General features: G+C 55.3%; 1 protein-coding gene across 3 annotated transcripts in view; it reads right to left on the reverse strand.

The window, feature by feature from the left end:
• Positions 1 to 293: 293 nt before the first annotated feature.
• ARHGEF18 (Rho/Rac guanine nucleotide exchange factor 18) overlaps positions 294 to 23,017 on the reverse strand; it is a 54,300-nt gene continuing 31,576 nt past the window's right edge. For all 3 annotated transcript variants that reach the window (XM_082206234.1, XM_082206232.1, XM_082206233.1), the window contains 21 exons: positions 21,020 to 21,087; positions 20,120 to 20,183; positions 16,158 to 16,296; positions 13,889 to 14,001; positions 13,416 to 13,556; positions 11,953 to 12,203; positions 11,038 to 11,163; positions 10,749 to 10,866; positions 10,035 to 10,283; positions 9,206 to 9,282; positions 8,584 to 8,762; positions 7,992 to 8,083; positions 7,585 to 7,773; positions 7,306 to 7,452; positions 6,691 to 6,806; positions 6,487 to 6,540; positions 5,680 to 5,727; positions 3,449 to 3,913; positions 2,370 to 2,706; positions 546 to 665; positions 294 to 463 (listed from right to left, as the gene is read on the reverse strand). In XM_082206234.1, the coding sequence (XP_082062360.1) occupies positions 336 to 463; positions 546 to 665; positions 2,370 to 2,706; positions 3,449 to 3,913; positions 5,680 to 5,727; positions 6,487 to 6,540; positions 6,691 to 6,806; positions 7,306 to 7,452; positions 7,585 to 7,773; positions 7,992 to 8,083; positions 8,584 to 8,762; positions 9,206 to 9,282; positions 10,035 to 10,283; positions 10,749 to 10,866; positions 11,038 to 11,163; positions 11,953 to 12,203; positions 13,416 to 13,556; positions 13,889 to 14,001; positions 16,158 to 16,296; positions 20,120 to 20,183; positions 21,020 to 21,087 (3,221 nt within the window). In that variant the 3' untranslated portion in view covers positions 294 to 335. The remainder of the gene's footprint in view (positions 464 to 545; positions 666 to 2,369; positions 2,707 to 3,448; positions 3,914 to 5,679; positions 5,728 to 6,486; positions 6,541 to 6,690; positions 6,807 to 7,305; positions 7,453 to 7,584; positions 7,774 to 7,991; positions 8,084 to 8,583; positions 8,763 to 9,205; positions 9,283 to 10,034; positions 10,284 to 10,748; positions 10,867 to 11,037; positions 11,164 to 11,952; positions 12,204 to 13,415; positions 13,557 to 13,888; positions 14,002 to 16,157; positions 16,297 to 20,119; positions 20,184 to 21,019; positions 21,088 to 23,017) is intronic.

Below are 23,017 nucleotides of genomic sequence, written 5' to 3' on the forward strand. Positions count from 1 at the left end.
CGCCCCTGCGAGGCTCCCGGCGGGTTAAGGAAGGCACCCCTTTGCCCAAGACCAAGGGGCATCGCCGCAAAGTTTCTCTGTGCCCGCCGAGGCCTGTCTTCGGAGGAAGCGGGGTCCACCCTTTGAGCTGGCACCTCTGTTGGCAAACTTGGCTCTCTCTTGCCCCACTGGGGAAGGTGCTTAAAAAACGACAGCGGTGCCCCAGAGAGCAAGGCGGGTGAAATTGGGGCATCCGTGTGCAGCCGAACGACTGTCCGGAGAAAGACGCCTTCTCCCCCCAAAACGCTGCAAGTGAAAGGAGCCCGGTCCCTCGGAGGCTGGGCAGCTGGCGCATGTCAGAAGAAAATGACGTCTTCCTTGGCCAGATCGTCCGGAGTTGGCGGGAGGGCGTGGACGCTGTTGGGCTTGAAGAGGTTGGCGGCAGGGGGCAGGGGGTCCGGGTGGGCGCCCTCAGCAGGCGGCTCTGCGGGGAGAAGAGGGAGAGTGGGCCATGGGCGCATGGTGAGCTGGGCGGGGCCCCCTCTCTTGCCCGCTGCCCGACTTACCTGGCAGGAAGGCCACGTTCTGGCTGTGTGGAAAGAGGGGGCTCATGGAGTTGCGGCTGCGGGAGGGAGGCTCCTCTTTGCCCGCCGACCGGGGAAGGAGCTGCCTCAGGTCGACCGACGCTGGAAGGAGAAATAATGATGATAATAATAATAATAATTTATTATTTATACCCCGCCCATCTGGCTGAGTTTCCCCAGCCACTCTGGGCGGCTCCCAATCAAGTATTAAAAACAATACAGCGTTAAATGTTAAAAGCTTCCCTAAACAGGGCTGCCTTCAGATGTCTTTTGAAGATAGGATAGCTACTTATTTCCTTCACATCTGGTGGGAGGATGTTCCACAGGGCGGGCGCCACCACCAAGAAGGCCCTCTGCCTGATTCCCTGTAACCTCGCTTCTCGCAGGGAGGGAACCGCCAGAAGGCCCTTGGAAGAGGGACCTGGTGGCTGGGCTGGACGGTGGGGGTGGAGACACTCCTTCAGGTCTACTGGGCCGTTTAGGGCTTTCAAGGTCGGCACCAACACTTTGAATTGTGCTCGGAAACGTCCTGGAAGCCAATGTAGGTCTTTTAAGACCGGTGTTTGTGGTCCTGGCGGCCACTCCCAGTCCCCAGTCTAGCTGCCGCATTCTGGATTAATTGCAGTTTCTGGGTCACCTTCCAAGGTAGCCCCACCGAGAGCGCATTGCAGTAGTCCAAGCGAGAGATAACCAGAGCATGCACCACTCTGGCCAGACAGTCCGCGGGCAGGGAGGGTCTCATCCTGCGTCCCAGGTGGAGCTGATAAACAGCTGCCCTGGACACAGAATAAACCTGCGCCTCCATGGACAGCTGCGCGTCCAAAATGACTCCCAGAAAGGAGACCCTCAGAGAAAATTATGGCGGGTCCTTGGAGCTTCCTTGGGTTCCTGGATTGCAGGGGGCAGGGGCAAGAGAGGACCCCCGGAGTCCCTGCCAACGGGGACTCCGTTAACAGAAGCCAGGGGAGACGCCTGCATTCTGGGACTGCCGAACGTCGGCAGGTTTTGTGGGGTTCCAATTAGGTTCTGTAAAAAGGGTGTCTCTATGAGACCCATGCAGCAAAAAGCCATACAGGGGGACCTTGGTTCTCAAACGCTGAAAACCCGGAAGCAAGTGTTCCAGTTTGCGAACTTTTTTTGGAAGCCGAACCTGCTCCGTTTTGAGTGTTACGCTGAGGTCTGTCTGTTTCTGCTCTTTATTTTGTATTTGCGGCTCTTTTTGTTTTGTTTTTGTGATTGTGTGAACTTAGTTCAGCTACTGATTGCTTGATTGTGTGACTGCAGTACAGTGGTACCTCTGGCTAAGAACTCAATTCGTTCCGGAGGTCCGTTCTTAACCTGAAACTGTTCTTAACCTAAAGCACCACTTTAGCTAATAGGGCCTCCCGCTGCCACCGCCACGTGATTTCTGTTCTCATCCTGAAGCAAAGTTCTTAACCCGAGGTACTATGTCTGGGTTAGCGGAGTCTGTGACCTGAAGCATCTGTAACCCGAGGTACCACTGTACATTCTTTATTGCTTTCATTTTATGGATCAGTAGTCTCATTAGACAGTAAAACTGATGTTAAATTCTTGTTTCAGGGGTTGATTTTAAAAGTCTGGAACAGATTAATCCAATCTGCATGACTTCCTATGGGAAAGCAGCGTGCCTTGGTTTTGGAACGCTTTGCTTTTGGAACCGGTGAAGTTTGAGAACCAAGGCACCACTGTATTAGAACCCTCCTTTTGCATCTTCATTCACCCTGCGTGCCTACCATGATGTGTGTTTATCCTGGGGTGGCAGCCTCCGCCCCCAGCGCCACTCACCCGAGCTCTCCGTCCGGTGGGAGGCCTTGGCGGAGCCGCCCTTGCCCGCCTTCTCCTTGCTGCCCTTGCTGAAGGCGGCCAGCTTGGTGGGGATCTGCTGCTGGACGGCGGCCGGCTTCTGGATCTGGTTGGTGGCGCTCAGAAGGTGGAGGGGCACCTCGGTCTTGAGGGGCAGCAGCGGACGGACCCCCTCCAGGGCGGGCGAGGCGGCGCTGTCTCGGCGGGCCAGCTCCCCCCGCTCCAGGTAGTCCGTTGCGGAGACGGCACTCCCTCGCCCGCCCGGCTTGCTACCCTCCAGGCCTTCTCCGTTGAAGCTGGCCGAGTGGCTCAAGGGACCCTGCGGAAACAACAAAGGGATGAGGCGGGGTCCTCCCATACGGCGGTACCTCGGGTTAAGGACTTAATTCGTTCCGGAGGTCCGTACTTAACCTGAAACTGTTCTTAACCTGATGCCCCACTTTAGCTCATGGGGCCTCCTGCTGCCGCCGGAGCACGATTTCTGTTCTCATCCTGAAGCAAAGTTCTTAAACCAAGTACTATTTCTGGGTTAACGGAGTCTGTAACCTGAAGCGTCTGTAACCCAAGGTAAAAGGTAAAGGGACCCCTGACCATTAGGTCCAGTCGTGGCCGACTCTGGGGTTGCAGTGCTCATCTCGCTTTACTGGCCGAGGGAGCCGGCCTACAGCTTCCAGGTCATGTGGCCAGCAGGACTAAGCCGCTTCTGGCGAACCAGAGCAGCGCACGGAAATGCCATTTACCTTCCCGCCGGAGTGGTACCTATTTATCTACTTGCACTTTGACGTGCTTTCGAACTGCTAGGTTGGCAGGAGCAAGGACCGAGCAACGGGAGCTCACCCCGTCATCGCGGGGATTCGAACCGCCGACCTTCTGATCAGCAAGTCCTAGGCTCTGTGGTTTAACCCACAGCGCCACCCGCGTCCCATTAACCCGAGGTACCACTGTATTATTATTCATGCCCCCCTGCCCAATTCCTCCGCATCCATCCGGTCTGCTGTGCTTTGTGCCCCTGCCATGGTCGGCAGCAGTCTCACCTGCCCGCCCAGGAGCGCGGCGCTCACCTGCCCTGCCTCCGGAGGCGAGAAGGCGCTGGCGCTCTGCTTCTTCAGCCTCCGCTGCTGCTCCAGCCGCTCCCTCTCCCTCTCGACGGCCCGCTGGGCCTCGCGCAGGCGCTCCAGGTCGTGCTGGTAGGCCTCTCGCTGGCGCTCCAGCTCCTGGCGCTCCTGGCCCAGCCGCTCCTTCAGCTGGCGGGCCTCCTCCTCCCGCAGGCGCAGCCTCGCCTCCGCCGCCTCCGCCTCCCTCCTCTGCCGCTCCCGCTCTCGCTCCCAGCGCCGCTGCTCCGCCTTCAGCTGGCCCTGCAGCTTCTGGACGTGGGCCAGCTCCTCCCGCTGCTTCTCAAAGTTGCGCTGCCGCTCCTGCTCCAGAAGAAGGTTGCCCCGCGTCGACTGCAGGCGGAACTGGCGCTCCCGGTCCAGAAGGGCGCTCCGCTGGACCTCCACGTAGCTGTCTTGCTGGGCCAAGACGGCCTGCCGGGGGGAGAAAGGGGTGAGCGAGGAAGGAAGGAAGGAAGGAAGAGGAACTCGCCAAAGCAGAGCACAAGAGACGGAGAGGAAAGCCAGGGCCTCGATGTCAGGGCCTGGCTGGATGATGAGAAGAAGAAGAAGAAGAAGCAGCAGCAGCTGGGGAAAGCCAGCCAGATGGGCAGGGTATAAATAATAATATTATAATTATTATTTCAGCTGTCTTGCTGGGCCAGGACGGCCTGCCGGGGGGAGAAAGGGGTGAGTGAGGAAGAAAGAAAGAAAGAAAGAAAGAAAGGGAGGGAGGGAGGGAGGGACTTGCCAAAGCAAAGCGCAAAAGAGACGGAGAGGAAAGCCAGGGGCCCTGATGTCAGGGACTGGCTGGAAGATGATGATGATGAGGAGAAGAAGAAGAAGAAGAAGAAGAAGAAGAAGAAGAAGAAGAAGAAGCAGCAGCAGCAGCAGCAGCAGCAGCAGCAGCAGGGGGAGGCCAATAATAATAATAATAATAAGCAGCAGCTGGGGAAAGCCAGCCAGATGGGCAGAGTATAAATAATAATATTATAATTATTATTTCAGCTGTCTTGCTGGGCCATGACGGCCTGCCGGGGGGAGAAAGGGGTGAGAAAGAAAGAAAGAAAGAAAGAAAGAAAGAGAGGGAGGGAGGGACTTGCCAAAGCAAAGCGCAAAAGAGACGGAGAGGAAAGCCAGGGGCCCTGATGTCAGGGACTGGCTGGAAGATGATGATGATGATAATAATAATAAAAAGAAGAAGAAGAAGCAGCTGGGGAAAGCTAAGAAGAAGAAGAAGAAGAAGAAGAAGAAGAAGAAGAAGAAGAAGAAGAAGCAGCAGCAGCTGGGGAAAGCCAGCCAGATGGGCAGGGTATAAATAATAATATTATAATTATTATTTCAGCTGTTTTGCTGGGCCTTGACGGCCTGCCAGGGGGAAAAAGGGGTGAGTGAGTGAGTGAGAAAGAAAGAAAGAAATTTTCTGGCAAAGTGTGTTTAAGGAGATACAGTGGTACCGATACATTTCGGCTTTTGAATCACAAAAACCCAGAAGTAATTGCTTCCATTTCCAAACGTGCCTCAGAAGTCAAACGGCTTCCGCTGAGGTTTTTTCCCTTCAATTTCCTCAGTGGTTATCAGACGGCACTTTGCAACTCAGTTTTCAAATGTTTTGGAAGCCGAACGGTCTCTCGGAATGGATTACGTTCGAAAACTGAGGTCTGACTGTGACAGAAATCACTGGGTCAAAGCGGACCGAGGCAGCGTTATTATCGATTGACGACGGGGCGGAAGGTTCGCAGGCTAGGAAGGACTGGCTCACAAATTCATTGACAGCGGCACGAATTATGTTAGCTAGGAAGGGGCAAGCAGAGTAGAAAAATGGGAGAATGGTATAAAGAGATGTGGGATATAGCTATTAATGATAAATTAACGTGTGCCGTTAAGGTAGGACAGGGAGTATGCAAGAGAAATGATTTCAAGGAGATAAGGATGGAGTTTGTAGAATTTGTGCTGTTAAAACGGAAAGGGGTCGAACCATCGCAAGAGGTGTTGAACCGAGTAGAACAGAGAGGGTTCCATGAAGACAGAGGGAGGGGTCTGAGGCACAGAAAACAGTCAAGGGGGGGGAGGAGGGGGTATCCTTCTCCGTGGGCTTCTAGCTGCGGGGCCTTGTTTCTCTCTGCTAAGTGCGCTCCCTGTGACCCCGTCTGCTGCCCTAAATCTGGGGGGTGCAGAGGGAGAAATGGGGGTCACCGTACCTGGAGGCTCAGAAGCAACTGGGAGAGAGTCTGTATCCTTTGGACAAGCTGAGGGAAGAAACAAAAGGCTGTCAAGCAGTGCTAGGCAATCCCTGAATTTTAACATCGCAATATATCACCAGCTAAAGATTGCAATACACAGTGGAACAAACAAATTGGCTCCTGAATGCCGTAAACCCAGAAGTGGGTGTTCCGGTTTGCAAACGTTTTTTGGAAGCCGAAAGTCCGACGCGGCTGTCAGCTATTGTTTCCAGGGCGCCTGCACCCATCAGAAACTGCGCCTTGGTTTCCGAACCGCTTCAGGAGTCAAACGGATTCCCGGAACAGATTAAGTTTGAGAACCAAGGCACCGCTGTACTGATAGATCACGATGTCTGAATCAAGGATGGAGCTATGGGGAGGCACGGTTTTTCCTGTATTGAGATTTTTGCCGGCGACTGCTCTCGCAATTCGCTGCCCCCTGCAAAGCGGAGCCAGCAGAGTTAAAGGGCTGCAGGAATCGAGAGAAAACATGGCTGGCTTCCCGGTTTCCCCCGCATTGTGATTTTTGCACAGCACACAAACACCGCAATACACGATATATTGCCAGGTCAGAAATTACGAAACCGGTACCACGATATGGACTTCAAACTGGTTTGGCGAGATCTATCTTTCAAGGGGGAAATCTCCTTGCTGGATAAGGCCCACCAGAGCTTCCCTCTCCCGTTTGAATACCTGCCTGCCCTTCGCCCAGACCCCAAACTGCTTTGCACATGCCCTTGCGCTAGGAAGCGGCTAGGAAGCCCCAAGGGCAGGAGGGCAGCTTACCTCCGACTCTGTTTCCAGGGAGCCGCTGGGACGTTCCTGCTTTACACTGTCACCCTGCAGAAAGGCAGAAAGAGGGGGGGGCATTTTAATTTTTTGAAAAACCCCAGATTGTTTTAGACTTCGTTCCCAAACAGCGACCTCTTCCGGCCTCTGGTCCTCCCTACTTGTGACTTGCCAAGGGTGCCTGCCCCCCCACCCCCTTACCAATCGCAGCCCTTCCTCTCCTCCGGCTGAAGGGGGGTCCTCCGGGTTGGCAGGGGGGGCTCGGCGGTCCCGCAGGCGCTGCTCCCCGCCGTAGACCTTCCTCTTGAAACTGCCCACTGGGGAAGAGAAGGCAGGTTGTGGGGTGAGAGTGGGGGCCCTGCTTCCAATGGTGAGGCGAGGGTGCTGTCAAATTAGCAGCACTGTTCAGAAACAGGTGGTTACTCTTCGTTGGCAAAAACACTATCTGCCCAGGAGCGCCAGTCCTGATCTCATCTCTGGCAGCTCTCAAAATCAGTGGCCGAAAGTTCAGGGAGATGAGGGGAGAAGGGAGCTTGTCTTCATCTCTGCCTCTTGGCCCTCATCCACTCCTGCTTCCGTTTCTATTCTCGACTTCTCTCTGCCACAGAATCTCCCTGCTCACAAAGCCCTGTTGCCTCTTTGGCTTCCAACACCTCCTCCTTCCAGGCTTCTCCCTCCCACCCCCACTTCCTGGGCTCTGGGCCTCTCTCCCCTGGGGGTTCCCTAGCTGGTTCCTCCCACCATCCCTCTGCCTCCAACTAGTCCATGACAATTAAGCCTTTCTCTCCCCCCCCCCATTTTACGGGGGACACTTACTTTTGGCCAGACCGGCCGTGGCGCTGTCGTATCCCCCAAAGGTCTCTGCACGCCTCAGCAGGCTCGCCCCGCCGGTGGTGTCCTCGGAGCGGGCGGGGGCCGCGGACCCCCCTAGCTGGGTGAAGATCAGGCTCTGAAGGCCTTCCACTGCAAACGCAAGAATTGGTTTTGGCGGGGAGGAGGAGGAGGCCAGCGCCCAGCCGAGCCTTTGCCCACCGGGCGCTCCCCTGGGAGTCGCAGTCCCAAGCACCCGGGGCATCTCGCGAGCGCGGCACCCACCTTCCGCCACTGCCTTCTTGAGGATGGCCTCCCCCTGGAGGCTCTCCGGGGAGTCCGCCCTGCCGATGAGCCGGGGCCGGGAGCCGGGCGCCGGGTCCTCGAAGCCATTCATCTCTGCCATCTCTAGGTAGATCTGCTGCTTGTCGCTTAGGCTCTGCAAGATCTGCTCGTCCTTTTGGCTCAGGCGGTCTAGAGGCGGGAGGAAGAGTTCAGGGCATCGCAGCACCCAGGGGTGGGGGCAGCCAAGCCAAGAACAACAGGGAAACAGAGAGCGTAGGGCCACCTCCCCTTCCTGGGGAGACAGATGGGCAAATTCTCCTTCCTTGCAGCCCCTGAAGAGCTTGGACGTAGGAATCAGGCCAGGCCTCCCCCCCAGGCGAAGGGCCATCTAGTCCAAGACTTCCTACCTTGGAATTCCTTCAGCTTCGCTGCCCTCGCCTCGGCCTGCCTCCGCTCCTCTTCAGGGTCAGCAAGAAGCTCCTCCTCCTCATCGGGACAGCTGAGCAGAGAAGACAGAAGCGCCCCCAAAAAACTCTTTAGGACGGCTTTGTTTCCTAAGACCTGCATTGGCTCAATTGGCACAATTCAAAGGGTTGGTGCTGGCCTTGAAAGCCCTAAACGGCCTCAAAGGCCCAGTAGACCTGGAGGAGCGTCTGCACCCCGGACACCGGGGTCCATCTCCCAAAGGTCTTCTGGCGGTACCCTCATTGCAAAAAGTGAGGCTACAGGGAACCAGGCAGAGGGCCTTTTTGGTGGTGGCACCCTCCCATCAGATGTCAAGGAAATAAACAACTATCTGGCTTTTAGAAGACATCTGAGGGCAGCCCTGTTCAGGGAAGTTGTCTGATGTTTTATTCTGTTTTTAAGTCCTCTGTTGCGAGTCGTGCAGAGTGGCTGGGGAAACCCAGTCAGATGTGCGGGGTACAAATAGTAAGTTATTAATATCGCATTCCCAGCAGAAGTCAGGGCCAGGGAGCTCCCCGCCCCCCCCCGGCTCACCTCTCTACCGCCCGGCGGATCTGTGCCATCCAGAAATTCCTCTCCTCCTTGGAGGCGGTGTGAATCTCGTACATCTCCGGCCCCTTGAGGGAGGCGCTGATCAGAAACATGGCCTTCTCTTCGTTGGCCACTTCCCGGACGATCAGCTTCTGCAGAGAGATCACCGGCGGCTTTGCGTCCTGCGGAGCAGTAACAGCAACAACGATAATGTTATTATTTATATCCTGCCCATCTGGCAAGAGCTGCGGTCTCCATCATGACACAGGGCAGCAAAAGCCTCTGGGAAAAACCCTGTAAGAATCTTTAGCAGGCAACCTCCGCAAGCCTCAAAACACCCTTTTACATACCTGCTGAAAATCCCTCTTTCTAAATTTTCAATGCCTAATGTTTTACAATTTTGTGAGTGTTGTAAGCTGCCCAGAATGGCTGGGGAAACCCAGCCAGATGAGCGGTGTAGCAATAATAAAATTATTATTATTATTATTATTACTACTACTACTGCCTCCTCCCTCCCTCCCAACATCGTCAGATAATCGGGTTAACCCGAGGTTTAGCTGGCGATACATATGGGGAAGCAGGTATCGCCCGGCCCCGATGCCCAGCGGTGGGGCGGACCACGTACCACAGAGGCGAACGTGTACTTCTGGTCTTTCTCCTGCAGCAGCAACAGCACGTCGGTCAGCAGCACGGCCAGGATCTCTGCCAAAAAAGTCGACAGAAACGGGAGTGAGACCAAGACGCTTTAGCAGAGATTGGGCGAAATTGGTGGATGGTTTGAAAAATCGTCGCTCCCATACAAGTTCATTCAGCAGGGTCGACTTAAAAGCAAACCGTCAAAATGTGCTTTACGGGGAAACTAATTAATAATGGGGACGCAGGTGGTGCTGTGGGTTAAACCCCAGAGCCTAGGACTTGCCGATCAGAAGGTCAGCGGTTCGAATCCCCGCAATGACGGGGTGAGCTCCCGTTGCTCAGTCCCTGCTCCTGCCAACCTAGCAGTTCGAAAGCACTTCAAAGTGCAAGTAGATAAATAGGTACCGCTCGGGCGGGAAGGTAAACGGTGTTTCCGTGCGCTGCTCTGGTTCACCAGAAGCGGCTCAGTCCTGCTGGCCACATGACCCGGAAGCTGTACGGCGGCTCCCTCGGCCAGTAAAGGACTAAGCCGCTTCTGGCGAACCAGAGCAGCGCACGGAAACGCCGTTTACCTTCCCGCCCGAGCGGTACCTATTTATCTCCTTGCACTTTGAGGGGCTTTCGAACTGCTAGGTTGGCAGGAGCAGGGACCGAGCAACGGGAGGTCACCCCGTCATTGCGGGGATTTGAACTGCCGACCTTCTGATCGGCAAGTCCTAGGCTCTGTGGTTTAACCCACAGCGCCACCCGCGTTCTGCTTGCCTGCAAATCCCGTCCTCTGTCCCAGCAGGCTTTGGGGGGAAGCGGCAAGGACCCACCTTTGAGGCGCCCGGAGGCGGCCTTCCAGCACAGAACGCCGTCCACCAGGAGCCGCCTCTGGAGCATGTCCTCCTTGCGGAAGACCAGGCCGTTCTTGAACTTCCCCGAAGACTTCACCTCCATCTTGGTCGCCATCTCGCGCAGGCGCTGCCCCTTCTCGTTCTCGTTGACCTTGGTGTCGACGGCCGTGATCACCTCCTTGATCAGCGCCAGCGCCCGCGTCAGGTCCTCGTACTCCTGGGTGCCGGCTGCGGGGAAGAAATCGGGGGAAGATGGAGGAATTCGCTCCTGTCCCTCCAGCCGTTCTAAGGGAGGCGGGGGCTCTGTCCATTCAGGGACTGCGAGAAGCTAAGGAGAGCTTAGCTGCAGGTTTAGGCCATTGGGGGGCCTTTCTGGGCTGGCATCCTGTCCTCAAAGTGGGCAAACAGAGCCCTCCACCCCCGGGGAAGCCCCTGAGCAGGACCTGAATGCAGCAGATGAGATGAGGAGGGGGATCTGTGCTTGGAAACCAGGGTGGATAAAAATCAATGGTTTTTAAAAAATCAGATTTTTAAAAAATTAAATCAGATTTTTTTTTTTTTATTTAAATCCTGAGGCCGGAAAGGGTTCTCCCCACACCTCAAAGTTCAGTCGGGAGGGGGAAAGGGATAGAGCCATTGAGCTGGGAGGGACCTCTAGAGGTCCTCTATCCCACCCCACCCCGCGAGCCGCACCTTCCGTGTTCTGAATGATGCGCTCCACCAGGACGGGGTATTTCATGATGCGCTGCGTCACCAACAGGTTGCACTCCTGGACCCCGAGCCGTCGCACGATGGAAGAGTTGCTGATTCTCTAGAGGGCAACGGAGACGAGAGATCTGGAGAGCTTCGCCTCGTGGGAAAGGCTTTGTGGCCCCCAACCTGCCCAATTCGGACCCCCTGTTCTTCGGACCTGTTCTTCACTGTTATGCCCCGCTGGCTGAAGGCCCCCGTCCCCCCAGCTCTCCTTTCCGGGCCCCCTTACCTTGATCAGGTTCTGGAACTTCTTGCTCTGTTGCAGGAGCTCTTTGTAGTGGGCGACCGCCTCTCCGTGGCTGCTGCAGAAGACGCCGTACTTCTCCTTGACCAGCTCGCCCGTCTCCCCCGAGAACTGGAAACCGGGGAGGCAGGGGAAAAAGGGGGGCCGATTGCATCTCAGGACCGCAATACCTCTTGCCATATGAACCCACCCGGACCCTGAGATCATCTTCCGAGGCCCTCCTTCGTGTGCCTCCTCCTCAAGAGGCGCGGAGGGTGGCAACATGAGAGCGAGGCCTTCTCTGCACTGGCTCCCCCCCCGTGGAATGCTCTCCCCAGGGAAGTTCACTATACATCTTTAAGCACCAGGCAAAAACGTTCCTTTTTAACCAAGCCTTAGAAAGTGGACGTTGAAAGGGGACGCGGGTGGCGCTGTGGGTTAAACCATAGAGCCTAGGGCTTGGTGATCGGAAGGTCGGCGGTTCGAATCCCCGCAATGACGGGGTGAGCTCCCGTTGCTTGGTCCCTGCTCCTGCCCACCTAGCAGCTCGAAAGCACATCAAAGTGCAAGTAGATCAATAGGTACCGCTCTGGCGGGAAGGTAAAGGGTGTTTCCGTGCGCTGCTCTGGTTCGCCAGAAGCGGCTTAGTCCTGCTGGCCACATGACCCAGAAGCTGGACGCTGGCTCCCTCGGCCAGTAAAGCGAGATGAGCGCGCAACCCCAGAGTCGGCCACGACTGGACCTAATGGTCAGGGGTCTCTTTACCTTTACCTTTGGTTGACATCCTAAGGTAAAGGTAAAGGTACCCCTGCCCGGTTGACATCCTACACCCTTTTAAAATGTGTTTTTTATTTGGGGCTGGGCTATTGGGTTGTTGTTCTGAAAGTGGGGGTAAGAAAGAGAGGGCCCCCCCAGACCCACCTGCTGCACCAGGAGGGCCCCGATCCGCTGGACGACATAGTTCCTCTCGCTGCCTTCCTCCAGCGCCTCCTGCCGCAGCTCCTTCAGCTGCGAGAGGAAGGCTCCGTGCAGCTCCAGCAGCTCGTCCGCGCAGGGGAAGAGGCGGAGGATGGTGGCCTGCCCAAACTGCAGCTCCTCCCGCATGGCTCGCGAGTAGACCTTCAGCATGATCTTGAGCGTCCGGACGTGGTGCATCTCTGTCTGCATCAGCTCTGGAGGGGGAAGAACATCAACCCCGGTTGATTCCCGACTTTACATCCCTCCCCACTCCCCAAAAATCGTACATATTTACACCCCCACCACATGTGAACGTAATTCCCGGTTTCCTGGCACACCCTCCAACATAACTCCGAATATCCTTTGTTCATTTGATTTAATCTGACTGGTGTTTAAGTACCACCTCCAAGCTAACTTATAGTAATTTTCTTTTATTCTTATAGACGACAGTTTCTACGCACAATTCTCCCCTATTTCCTTTGACTATCTATCTGCCCTGTTGTCTCCTTTTCCGACACCTCTTTTAACTGATCTTCTTGATCTTCTTATTTCTACTAATATTTCATCAATTTCACCGGTTTCCCCCTTTTATAACTACATTAGGCTATAGGGACCCCTGACCATTAGGTCCAGTCGTGGCCAACTCTGGGGTTGCGGCGTTAATCTCGCTTTATTGGCCGAGGGAGCCGGCGTACAGCTTCCGGGTCATGTGACCAGCAGGACTAAGCCGCTTCTGGCGAACCAGAGCAGCGGACGGAAACACCATTTACCTTCCTGCCGGAGCAGTACCTATTTATCTACTTGCACTCTGATGTGCTTTTGAACTGCTAGGTGGGCAGGAGCCGGGACTGAGCAGCGGGAGCTCACCCCGTCATTGTGGGGATTCGAACCGCCGACCTTCTGATTGGCAAGTCCTAGGCTCTGTGGTTTAGGCCACAGCGCCACGTGCGTCCCTATAGTAATTTTATAGTTATTTTCTTTTTTAACTGTATTAGGCGGCTCCATTTGTGTGAATGGGGACCTGCCCTCCCAGCTAGCGTGGGGGTCCTGCCTGCTAGCTATCTCCCCATGTCTCTGTTGTTCCCCTTGCAGAATAATAAATAATAAATAATAATAATAATAATAATAATAATAATAATAATAATAATAATATATTATTTGTACCCCGCCCATCTGGCTGGGTTTTCCAGCCACTCTGGGCGGCTTCCAACAAAGACCAAAAATACACTAAAATGTCACACATTAAAAACTTCCCTGAACAGGGCTGCCGCACAGGCAGGCAGAGGGCAGAGACAAAGCTGGGACTCCTCTCTGCCTCTGGCGCCACCTGCTGTCGGGCTCCCTGCTTTCCCCCCAACTGAGCGCAAGGGGCCCCGGCCAGAGCCGCCACAGAGAAGGCCCCGCGGAGGCGATTCCGGGCTCCTCACCGTAGATGACGTCTTGCCTCTTGGCGACCTCCCTCTCCTGCTGTTTGGCATAGGCTGGCTCCACCGCGAGGCTCCACGACGGGGCCTCGAACTCCCGGGCGTCCGTCTCCAGCTCGTTCCGCAAGGAGGCATACTGAGCATCTGCGGGGAGGAAGAGGATGCTGCAGACAAAGTGCTCGACGGACGGTCTCTCCCCGCCGTCCGACGCAGAGCCCTGAGCACGGAAAGGACTTTTCGCGGCCGGGAAGGAAACCCTGCAAATTCTGCCGCTCGCTTGTCTCCAGCTGTGGCTCCTGCGTTGCAGGGGGACGGACTAGATGATATTTAGGGGCCTCTTTCTGACTACACAATTCTGATTCTCCACACACAAACACACACACGCACTCTCTCTCGCACACAACATCCCCTGTCCCAGCGCACTGAGTGTCATCACAACCCCCACCCCTACAGCACAGGATTCGGCCCCCACTTACCTTCCACAAAGACCGATTCCGCCATGGAGGGGGCCACGGAGACGGCATCCTCGGAGGCCGCTTTCGGCTTCAGGAAACCCGAATCCCCCTCGTCCATCTCTGCCCCCGTGAGCCTGAACAGGGGAAAAGGCGGAGCTGGTGTCAGGCACTGCCACCCCCCTTGTCGGACCGCCTAGCCGGGTGTCATGCGGTATGGGGGGGCCCCTCACACCTTTGGGAACGGGACGGCGGAGGTCACGAAAGAGGAAGAAGAAGGATTGTAGAGTCGGTGGGTCATCGAGTCCAACCCCCTAAATTTTTGAGCCTAGGGGCTCGGACCCACAACGCTGAGATGAAGAGTCACATGCTCCACTAACTGTAAGAACGGGGGGAGGTAGGGGGCTGCTTCAGTTTAAGAGCGGGGGGCGGGGGGGAAAGGAGCATCAAGGATCTAAAAACACCAAGTCTGGGGAGAACATTCAGTGCTGCGAAAAGCAAACAAGCACCAACTCTGAAAGGTGGTGAAAGCCCACGTCTCCCTCTGTCACTGGAGGCCTGAAGCAGGTCCAGAGCAAAATGAGGTCCAGAGCTAACTTCTACTCCAGCCTCCTGTTCTCACAGTGGCCAGCCAGAAGTCTCAGTGGGAAACCAGTAAGCAGGCTCCGAACCCAATAGCCCTCCTGTGGTTTCCAGCAAGGGGAATCCAGAAGCATCGGTGGAGGGAGAGGCAGAGCTGTCCTGGGCCAGGAGCCCTCGAAAGCCCCCTCCCCTTGCAGAGCCATCCAAGTTGGTGCCCTACTCCCCGCCTCTTGTGGACAGGAGTTCCGCAGATTAACTCCACGCTGAGCGAAGGAAAGCCGCCTTTTATCTGTTGGAGGGGACAGGGGAAAAACTTTCCCTCTGCCCAGCTCCTTTTCTCTAAACTAAAAATTAAAAAAGCTTTCTGGGGCTGCAAGGGGGTGGGACCCCACAAGCTCGTCCCGGCCCAGCAGAAAGATTTACAAAAACAGGACGGAGAAAACCATCCCTTCGAAACCTGCGTGCTGAAATTTGCTCGCCTGTCGAGAACAGATTTTGCCGTGTGCCAATGAGTTTTGAAGAGCTGGCGTTTCGGTTATGTAATAAACCTCCTTTCTGTGCCTCCTCGCTCCCCCCAGTGGCAACACCTCGGCCCACCCTCCTTGCAAGCTCGGGCTGATCCCTGCTCTCACCCACCCCTCTCCCTCGCAAAGTCTTGCAAATTCCAGCCCCCCGGAAATCTCCCCACACTCGAGGGCTGGCCCTCATCCTGCCGACATTTGCAAGCCCCAAAGGGAGGGCCGTTCCTTCGCTAGGAAAGCGGAGCAGAGGGAGACCTCCCCGAGAAACAGACCCACACCAGCTCAATGGGAAGCAGCCCCGAACCGGATGGGGGGCGCTTGGTCCCCTCATCTCTGGAACAGAGAAAAGGAAGCACAACTTGAGGTTCTGACAAGGACCAGGATCTCTGAGCGCTTTCTATACGATCTGGAGTTCCTCTATCGCACGTGCATTTTCAAGGCGACTCTCATCCAGAGCCGGGGGGAAATCTTGAACGAGACTCTACAACCAGATACGGCTGATATCCTTCCACCGGGGCTCTGCGGTTTTAACCCCCGTGCAACTGGACTACGTGCCTGTCGGACAGTTTTGCTTCCCACCTGTTGTTCTAAATGTTCCCTATTTTACCTACCTATTTTACCCCAAGGGTGCTCTAGTCCAACCAGAGCTAAAGAATCATCCAGGTGTAAGGGACCCCTGAGGATCATCCAGCCCAACCCCCAGCAGTGCAAGGACCTTTTTGCCCTACGTGGGGCTTGAAGCCACAGCCCTGAGATTAAGAGCCCCGTGCTGAGCGAAGAAAGAAAACCAAGGAAGAAAGGATTTATATGGACAGCAGCCTCGTGCTATAAAACGCCCGGCGGCAATCTCCTGATCCAGCCCCCCCCCCAAATGAACCAGAAATATTCCAATTTAAAATCACGCTTGCATCTGCCACAAGTCCGGGGCTTGGGGAGGGGAGAGTCTCCCCGCTTTTGGGGGTCCTTTAGACCCATGTTTTTCTGCAAGAGGGAGGCTAGCTGGGATAGCAGGCTTGCTGGGTTTTGAATGTCTTCTGTAGATTTTTCAATTCCGTTGTTCTGCATGGGACAACGACAGTAAAGATTATCGTATCGCAGGAGGAGGGAAAGGCAGGAGGGCTGTGCCAAAGGAGGGGGCGCTCTTTCCCGCTGCCTTCCCCCCACCCCCGGAGCCCCCAGGGCAGACTCACCCGGGCTTAGCGGCAGCCCTGACGGAAGCTGCGTCGGCCAGCGGCGTGGGCGAGCTCCCCCTCTGCGCGATGGTCATCCCGAGGGCGCCGCCATCCGGGCCCAGGAGGGATCCGTGCGGGTGCTCCCGGAAGGCGGAGGCTACGGAGGCAAAGGCAGAGTTGGTGCTCAGGAAGCGAGTGGCGAAGGGCGGCCCGGCCGCCCGCAGGAGCCCCCGTCCGTCCGAGTGGGGCCGGAGGATGGAGAGGATCCGGGAGGTCAGCAGCTCGTTCTCCAGGAAGACGCTCTCGTTCCAGCGGTTGGAGAAGGAGCCGCAGAAGAGGAGCTCGGAGGGCGCCGCGGCGCCGCTGCCACCCTTGGACGTGGCATTGCCCATGCCTGCGAAGCGGCACTGTGGCCCGGGGGGCACGACACGCTTTTATGCCGCCCGCCCGGCCCTTCTAGAAGTGTCCAGAGAGGCAAGCGCGGCCGCTCAGCAGCAGGGGGCGTATTGGCGGAATCAGCAGGCAAGTCTGGAGGGGAGGAAATTGGGCCCCCACTGCGCGCTCTGGAAATTGCTAAGTCCCTCGTTTAGCGGCCGGAGCCCGCAATTATTTACACCTCGGCTCCCAAAGGGAGAACATGCTCCCATGTGTCAAAGAATAGAATTATCTTACAACCGCGAGGGAGGGAGGGAAGGAGGGGGGGGAAATGGTGAGTGGCTCATGGCCGCCGCACCAAACTGAGACTCTGAGGAGCTGGAAGACAAGGCGCTTTTGCCCTCCGTGGCATTTGATGCACAAAACGGCCCGGTGTAAAATAAATATAATTAGGGGGAGGCCGTGTTTCGCCGGCTGGAGACATTGGCAATTAAGGGGAGGGGGAGGAATCGAATTAAGAATTGCACGCTGCTGTGACCAAGAAGAGGAGGAGATAAGACACACAAACACACACACACAAAGCCAGGAGGGGAAGGGTCAGAGCTAGACAGAGTTAGAAACATACAATATATAAGCTGGCTGCCGAATGGCCCCTTAAACCAGGGTGGCAGTTGCCAAAACAGAACGCCCAGGTGTCATTTTTGGGTAGACGGCTCTAAAGTCTTGTTTTCCAAAGGATGGACTGACTGGGATGGATTCTCAATTCAACACCTGGTTAGTTCAGAGGACTACCTTGAGCCGGTCAAGAGCTCTGAGAACTAAAAGGAAAGTCCCTCAATCCAGGGACAGTCCACTGATATATTGGTCTATTCCAGGCTTCCTCAAACTCGGCCCTCCAGATGTTTTGAGACTACAGTTCCCATCATCCCTGACCACTGCTCCTGCTAGCTAGGGATCATGGGAGTTGTAGGCCAAAAACATCTGGAGGGCCGAGGCTGAGGAAGCCTGGTCTATTCTGATATCCTTTCCCAATGGCGAGCGGCAAACAATCCATTGTAACAAATTTCATTCCCGTTGTGCAGATGAAACACCACGGATAGAATTCAACAGGATGGGGTCTGAGTGGGTGGAAACAGGAGTGACCCAAGGATTCCCAGACGGAGACGTCAGCGGGTTGCAAGAGGTTGAAAGCCAGGTGCAAAATGTGCTGGGAGAATTTCGAACGGGGAGGCAGAGCTGGCTCCGAAACCTTGGGGAGCTGCTGCCGAGTCCATGCAGGCGATTCCAAGCTCAACAGACCAAGGACCTAACTTGGAATTGCAAGGACTTTGGAGGGTGGGTTTGCTTCATTCGTACAGCAAGCACCGTAGCTGAGCAGAGAAGCGATGCCCTTGCCTGCCGGGAATCTCCCCCAGTTGAAGCCCTGAGAACAGCTGCTGCCAGACAGTGCTGGCGGCACTGAGGATATTGGGCTTCTGGGAATAATATTAAGAAGACAGCAGGGCTGGCCGGCCTCTCCCCATGGGGGTCTCTTTACTCCTGACAAGCCTGTTTTGCTGGAACGGAGCTCTAGGGAAACCGCAAGGGGCAGGAGGAGGAGAAAAACCTTTCCCAGGATCCAACCTCGCTTCAGTCGCCCAGCGCGGAAGAACAGGCCGTTCTCATCCGCACTGCAGCCTGGAGGTGCTATGGGGAAAGCGGCAGGCAGAAGGCGGTGCGGATCAGGCCAGGGAAGAAGCTCTGCCAATCTTTTCTCCCAAACCAGACGCTGGGAAGATCAACGCAGGTTTTATCCACACGTGGGGAGCTTACGTTTTTGGGCGAAAAAACCGGAAGGAGGAAAACAGCTTTAAGGAGCCAAAGGGATGGGCTTGCTCACGTAGTGCAAGATCGGAACTGCGGAACACACTGCTGCAGGAGGCCACGGCGGACACTGACCTTAGACGGCTTGCAAAGAGACAAATCCATGAAGGAGGAGAGGGCTGCCAAAGGCTGCCGGCCACAGCGGCTCGGCTTCTGAATCCTGGTTTCTGCGAAGCACAGGAGGACAGAGGGTTCTCGCACTCGAATCCGGCTTGCGGGTTTCCCATTGAGCCGTCCGGCTGGCCACTGTGAGGAGGCTGGGCTGGTTCGATGCTGCGGCAGCCGGACTTGGCTTGAGTTGTTATAGAGCCTCCAGCTCCGGAGACAGTCTACCTTGGTTCCTGGGTTCTCGGGGGTATTTCTCCGCCGTGAGACAAGGAAGCTGGCTCTTCCCACGTCCGTCACAGAAATGATTCTCGCCGCGCAGGCCCACGGCCACGCAAAGGGGGCTGGCGAAACAAAGGTGTCCCCCTGGGCGCTTCCATCCCCCATTCCAAGCTGAAAGCCATGGAAACTCCACTCGTCCAATGGATGCCCCCCTTCATCTCATTTTCTGCCCTCCGCTGGCTTGGGGGGGGCACGAGGCGCGTGGGAGAACCACTGGCCCCCAAAACGGTTTCTTGTCCGGCTGGCTCTCCCCCCCCCCCCCACAAGCCAGGCTACCTGAAAAGCAAGCAAGCCGTTTTCTGAGTTCAATTAGCACAGCCTGCAGGCTGCCGAGGGAAGACATTGATTCCCCGGCCGCTTCTCCCGACAGACCAGACTGCGCACCACAGAGATGTTTCAACCGCTAGGCAGAGAGGAAAAAAAGCCCGCTCTCCCCCCCCAAACCCGCCTCCAATCCCTTACCCAGCTCCTTCTTCTTCTTTTTTAGCCCCACTCAGTGCCGGGAGCCAAGAAAACCGGCACAATTTAAGACGCCTGCACAAACAGCCAACCTGGTAATATAGATAGATATCTATTTTTCCCCGTTTCACAGCTACCAAGCAAGCGATCGATGGGGGGAAAACAGCTTATCGATTTTCTCAGGGCTCTGTGATATTTTTCGTTCCCTTTTTTTTGCCGAGGTTTCACAATGAGGTGAGATGAAGGGAAGGGGGGAAGAAGCATGAAAAGGCACACATGGGGCGATTTTAGGCCACTCAGGAGCGTTCTAGAGCTTTCCTGAGCGAGGAAAAGGGGGAGCCACTTTCTGGGCTGCCGAGCGCCCCCCACTTTTGTAGCGTTCGATCATGCCAATGGCCCATCTAGCAGCGTTCCTGACCTCACAGCAGCCGACCAGTTGCCCATTATGGGAAACCCGCGAGAAGGACGTGCGCACAAGAGCCTTCTCTCTACTGGTTCCAGTGGTTTCCAGAAATTGGGATTCAGAAGTATTCCTGGATAGATGCAGAAGGGTGTAGCCATCATAGCCCGATTCTCCTCCACCAAGTTGTCCAGTCCCTTTTTAAAAAGTTGGTGGCCGTCACTGTGGCAGGGAGTTCCATAGTCTAACCATGTGCTGCAGGCAATATTTCCTCCTGCCGGTTCCGGGTCTTCCGACATTCGGGTGCCCGCGAGCTCCTGTGCCCACTTGCTAGGCGCCAGGCGTGATTTTACTTCAAACAGGTGGCCTCTTCCTTGCCTCTCCTCTGAACTGAAAAGGCCCAAAAGCTGCCGCCTTCCCTCCTAGGGGAAAAAGCCACAGCCCCGCCTGCAAGGAAAGTCAGAGCCGAAGAAAAAGATTATTTTGGGGGACAAACCTGGGCTGTAACTCCGGAGCGAACTGGGTGGGGAGCTTGGAGGGCGGAGGAACGAATCTCTTTGCTGCAAGATAGAAAAGGGGAGGGGAGGCAGGAGAGACACAACACAATGAGAACAGAAAGGTGGACTTGAAGGGCTTCACTGTGGCAAGATGTCGTGAATCGTGACGTTTGCGCGCTATGCAAAAATCACAATACAGTCGTACCTCGGATCCCGAACGCCTTGCGAGTCGAACGTTTTGGCTCCCAAACACCGCAAACCTTGAAGGGAGTGTTCTGGTTTGCGAACGTTCTTTGGAAGATGAACGTCCGACGCGGCTTTTGATTGGCTGCAGGGGCTTCCTGCAGCCAATCAGAACCCGCGCCTTGGTTTCTGAATGTTTTGGAAGTCAAACGGACTTCCGGAACGGGTTCCGTTCGACTTTGGAGGTACCACTGTTTGGGGAAAAGCATTAAGCCGGCCAAGGTTTCTCTCGATTCCTGCAGCTCCTGTTAACTCAGCCGGCTCAGCTCTCTCAGTGAATTGCAGTAATAATAATAATAATAATAATAATAATAATAATAATAATAATATATTTATACCACACCCATCTGGCTGGGTTTCCCCAGCCAGTGTGCGCAGCTCCCAACAGAATATTAATAATAATGATGGTAAAAAAGCGATAAAACATCACACGTTAAAAACTTCCCTAAGCAAGAGCAGGCCAGGCAAAATTCAGGGTGCAGGGGAAACCGCGAAGCCAGCGGGCGCCTTTGCATAGCCCCGTCCTTATTTCAGATGTCATGATCTATGATCGCTATATCGCAATGTTTAGCTGGCGAAGAAGGGAGGCTAAGAGCTCCTTCTGTGTCTCCCCGCCTTCCCCCGGCCCGAGATTGAAAAGGAGGAAGGCGGCTTACCTTGGGCTTGGCCCCACTGCATTCAGGCAAGAGGGTCTTGCAGTTTTTGTGGACGTTTACTGCGCAATCTGAGGAGGGGAAGAAGACAAAGAAGCGTGGGACTTCCTTCTTGCCAGGCCGGTCCCACAAGTCACAAGCCGACGCCAAGTGCCCCAGAGATGACTCTGAGCACATGCAGCGCTCAGGCCGACCTCCAGAAAGCCCTGTGGTTCACCTGTGAAACTCCCTGTCGCAGGAGGGAACAGCAACTGCCAAAATGTCCCAGGAGAAAGGGACTTTTAAGTCCTCAAAACCCTTAACACAGCTCAAGGTCCTCTGAACTAGCCAGATCTTTAAATGAGAATCAATCACGGCAAGTCCATCCTTTGAAAAATAAAGACTTTTAAATAAATAAATGGCAACTAGACATTCCATTGCGGGAACTGCAACCTTGGTTTATGGAGCCATTTGGTGCCTGGCTTATATATCTGAGTTTCTGATTGCTGGGGTAGCTCACTGGAGCACGCGACTCTTCATCTTGGGATTGTGGGTTGAGCACATGGTGAGCAAAATATTTCTGCGTTGCCGTGGGTTGGGCTAGATGACCCCCAGGATCCCTTCCCACCCCAGAAAGCTATGATTCTATGATCCCATGCTAACAATATTTATTGTTCGTAAAAAGGTAGAGGGGTGGCGCTGTGGTCTAAACCACTGAGCCTCTTGGGCTTGCCGATCGGAAGGTCGGCAGTTTGAATCCCCACGACGGAGTGAACTCCCATTGCTCTGTCCCAGCTGCTGCCGACCTAGCAATTCAAAAGCACACCAGTGCAAGTAGATAAATAGGTACCGCTATTTCCGTTTCCGTGAGCTCTGGCTTCGGTCACGGTGTCCCATTGCAACAGAAGCAGTTTAGTCCTGCCGGCCACATGACCCGGAAAAGCTGTATGAGGACAAACCCCGGCTCCCTTGGCCTGAAAGCGAGGTGAGCGCCGCAACCCCAGAGTCGCCTTGGGCAGGACTTAACCACCCACGGGGCCTTGATCTTTTTATTATTATTTATACCCCGCTGGGTTTCCCTGGTCACCCTGGGCAGCCCCAACAGAATATTAAAAACATGATAAAACATCAAACGTTGAAAACTTTAAAAGCTAGGCCACGGGTCCATCCTCCAGGCCTGTGCTCAGTCTGTCTCTCAGGCCGAGATGCCAAATCCTTAGGTCTGCAGGCGGCAGAGGATGACCCTGGGAACCTCCAGAGACAGTTTGGCTGCTCCGACAAGGTTCCTCGGATAAAGAGGCTCTTGCTTAAAACACAGCCACCCTTGTAAGCTCTTTCTGAACTGGCAGCCACCAGTTTCGTTGCTGCCTTCATCCTGCCGCTGCCGGAAGCACAGAAGACGTCAGGAATCGGAGGCTGCCGTCTCCAAGACAAGCTGAACTGGCTTAAGCAATTCACGCAAGACAGAGGCCAGTGGGAAGGGGGTGGGGAGCCCACAACAGGGTGTTCCCAGCCTGACCCTTCTGTAGACTGGGTGGGGCAACCGGCCCACATGCGAATGAGGGCAACGAACGTTCGGAGCTGCTTAGAAAGCAGTGGGGGGGTGTCCTGCTTCAAAGGCCCCTAAAAACAACCCCAAATGCCAGAGGTGTATAGTCAGGAGGTAACTGGCTTTGCAAACCCACGGGCACCGGGGAATTAAGCCTCCTTGGGAGATAAAAACAGAACTTCCATGTGTGCCTGGGCACTCGGGGAACAAGGAAACGGGAGCCTGCTGTTCATCCCCGAGCCTGTTCGCCTGGAGAAGATCTCCGCTCGCCACAGGGGAGCGGCTGTTTATGAGCCTGGCGGCAGTGCTCATGACCCTAAACGCCATGTAGTCCGACTCCCTGCAATGGAGGAAACCTTTGCCCAACGGGGGGCTCGAACTTGCAACCCAGAGAATTAAAGGGTTTCGTGCACTACCGACCGAGCGGGCCAGATGTTTTCCACCTTTTAATTTCCATCTGTTATACAGTAATT

The sequence above is a fragment of the Podarcis vaucheri genome, assembly GCF_965113315.1.
Source record: "Podarcis vaucheri genome assembly, chromosome: 18".
NCBI classification, from domain to species: domain Eukaryota; kingdom Metazoa; phylum Chordata; class Lepidosauria; order Squamata; family Lacertidae; genus Podarcis; species Podarcis vaucheri.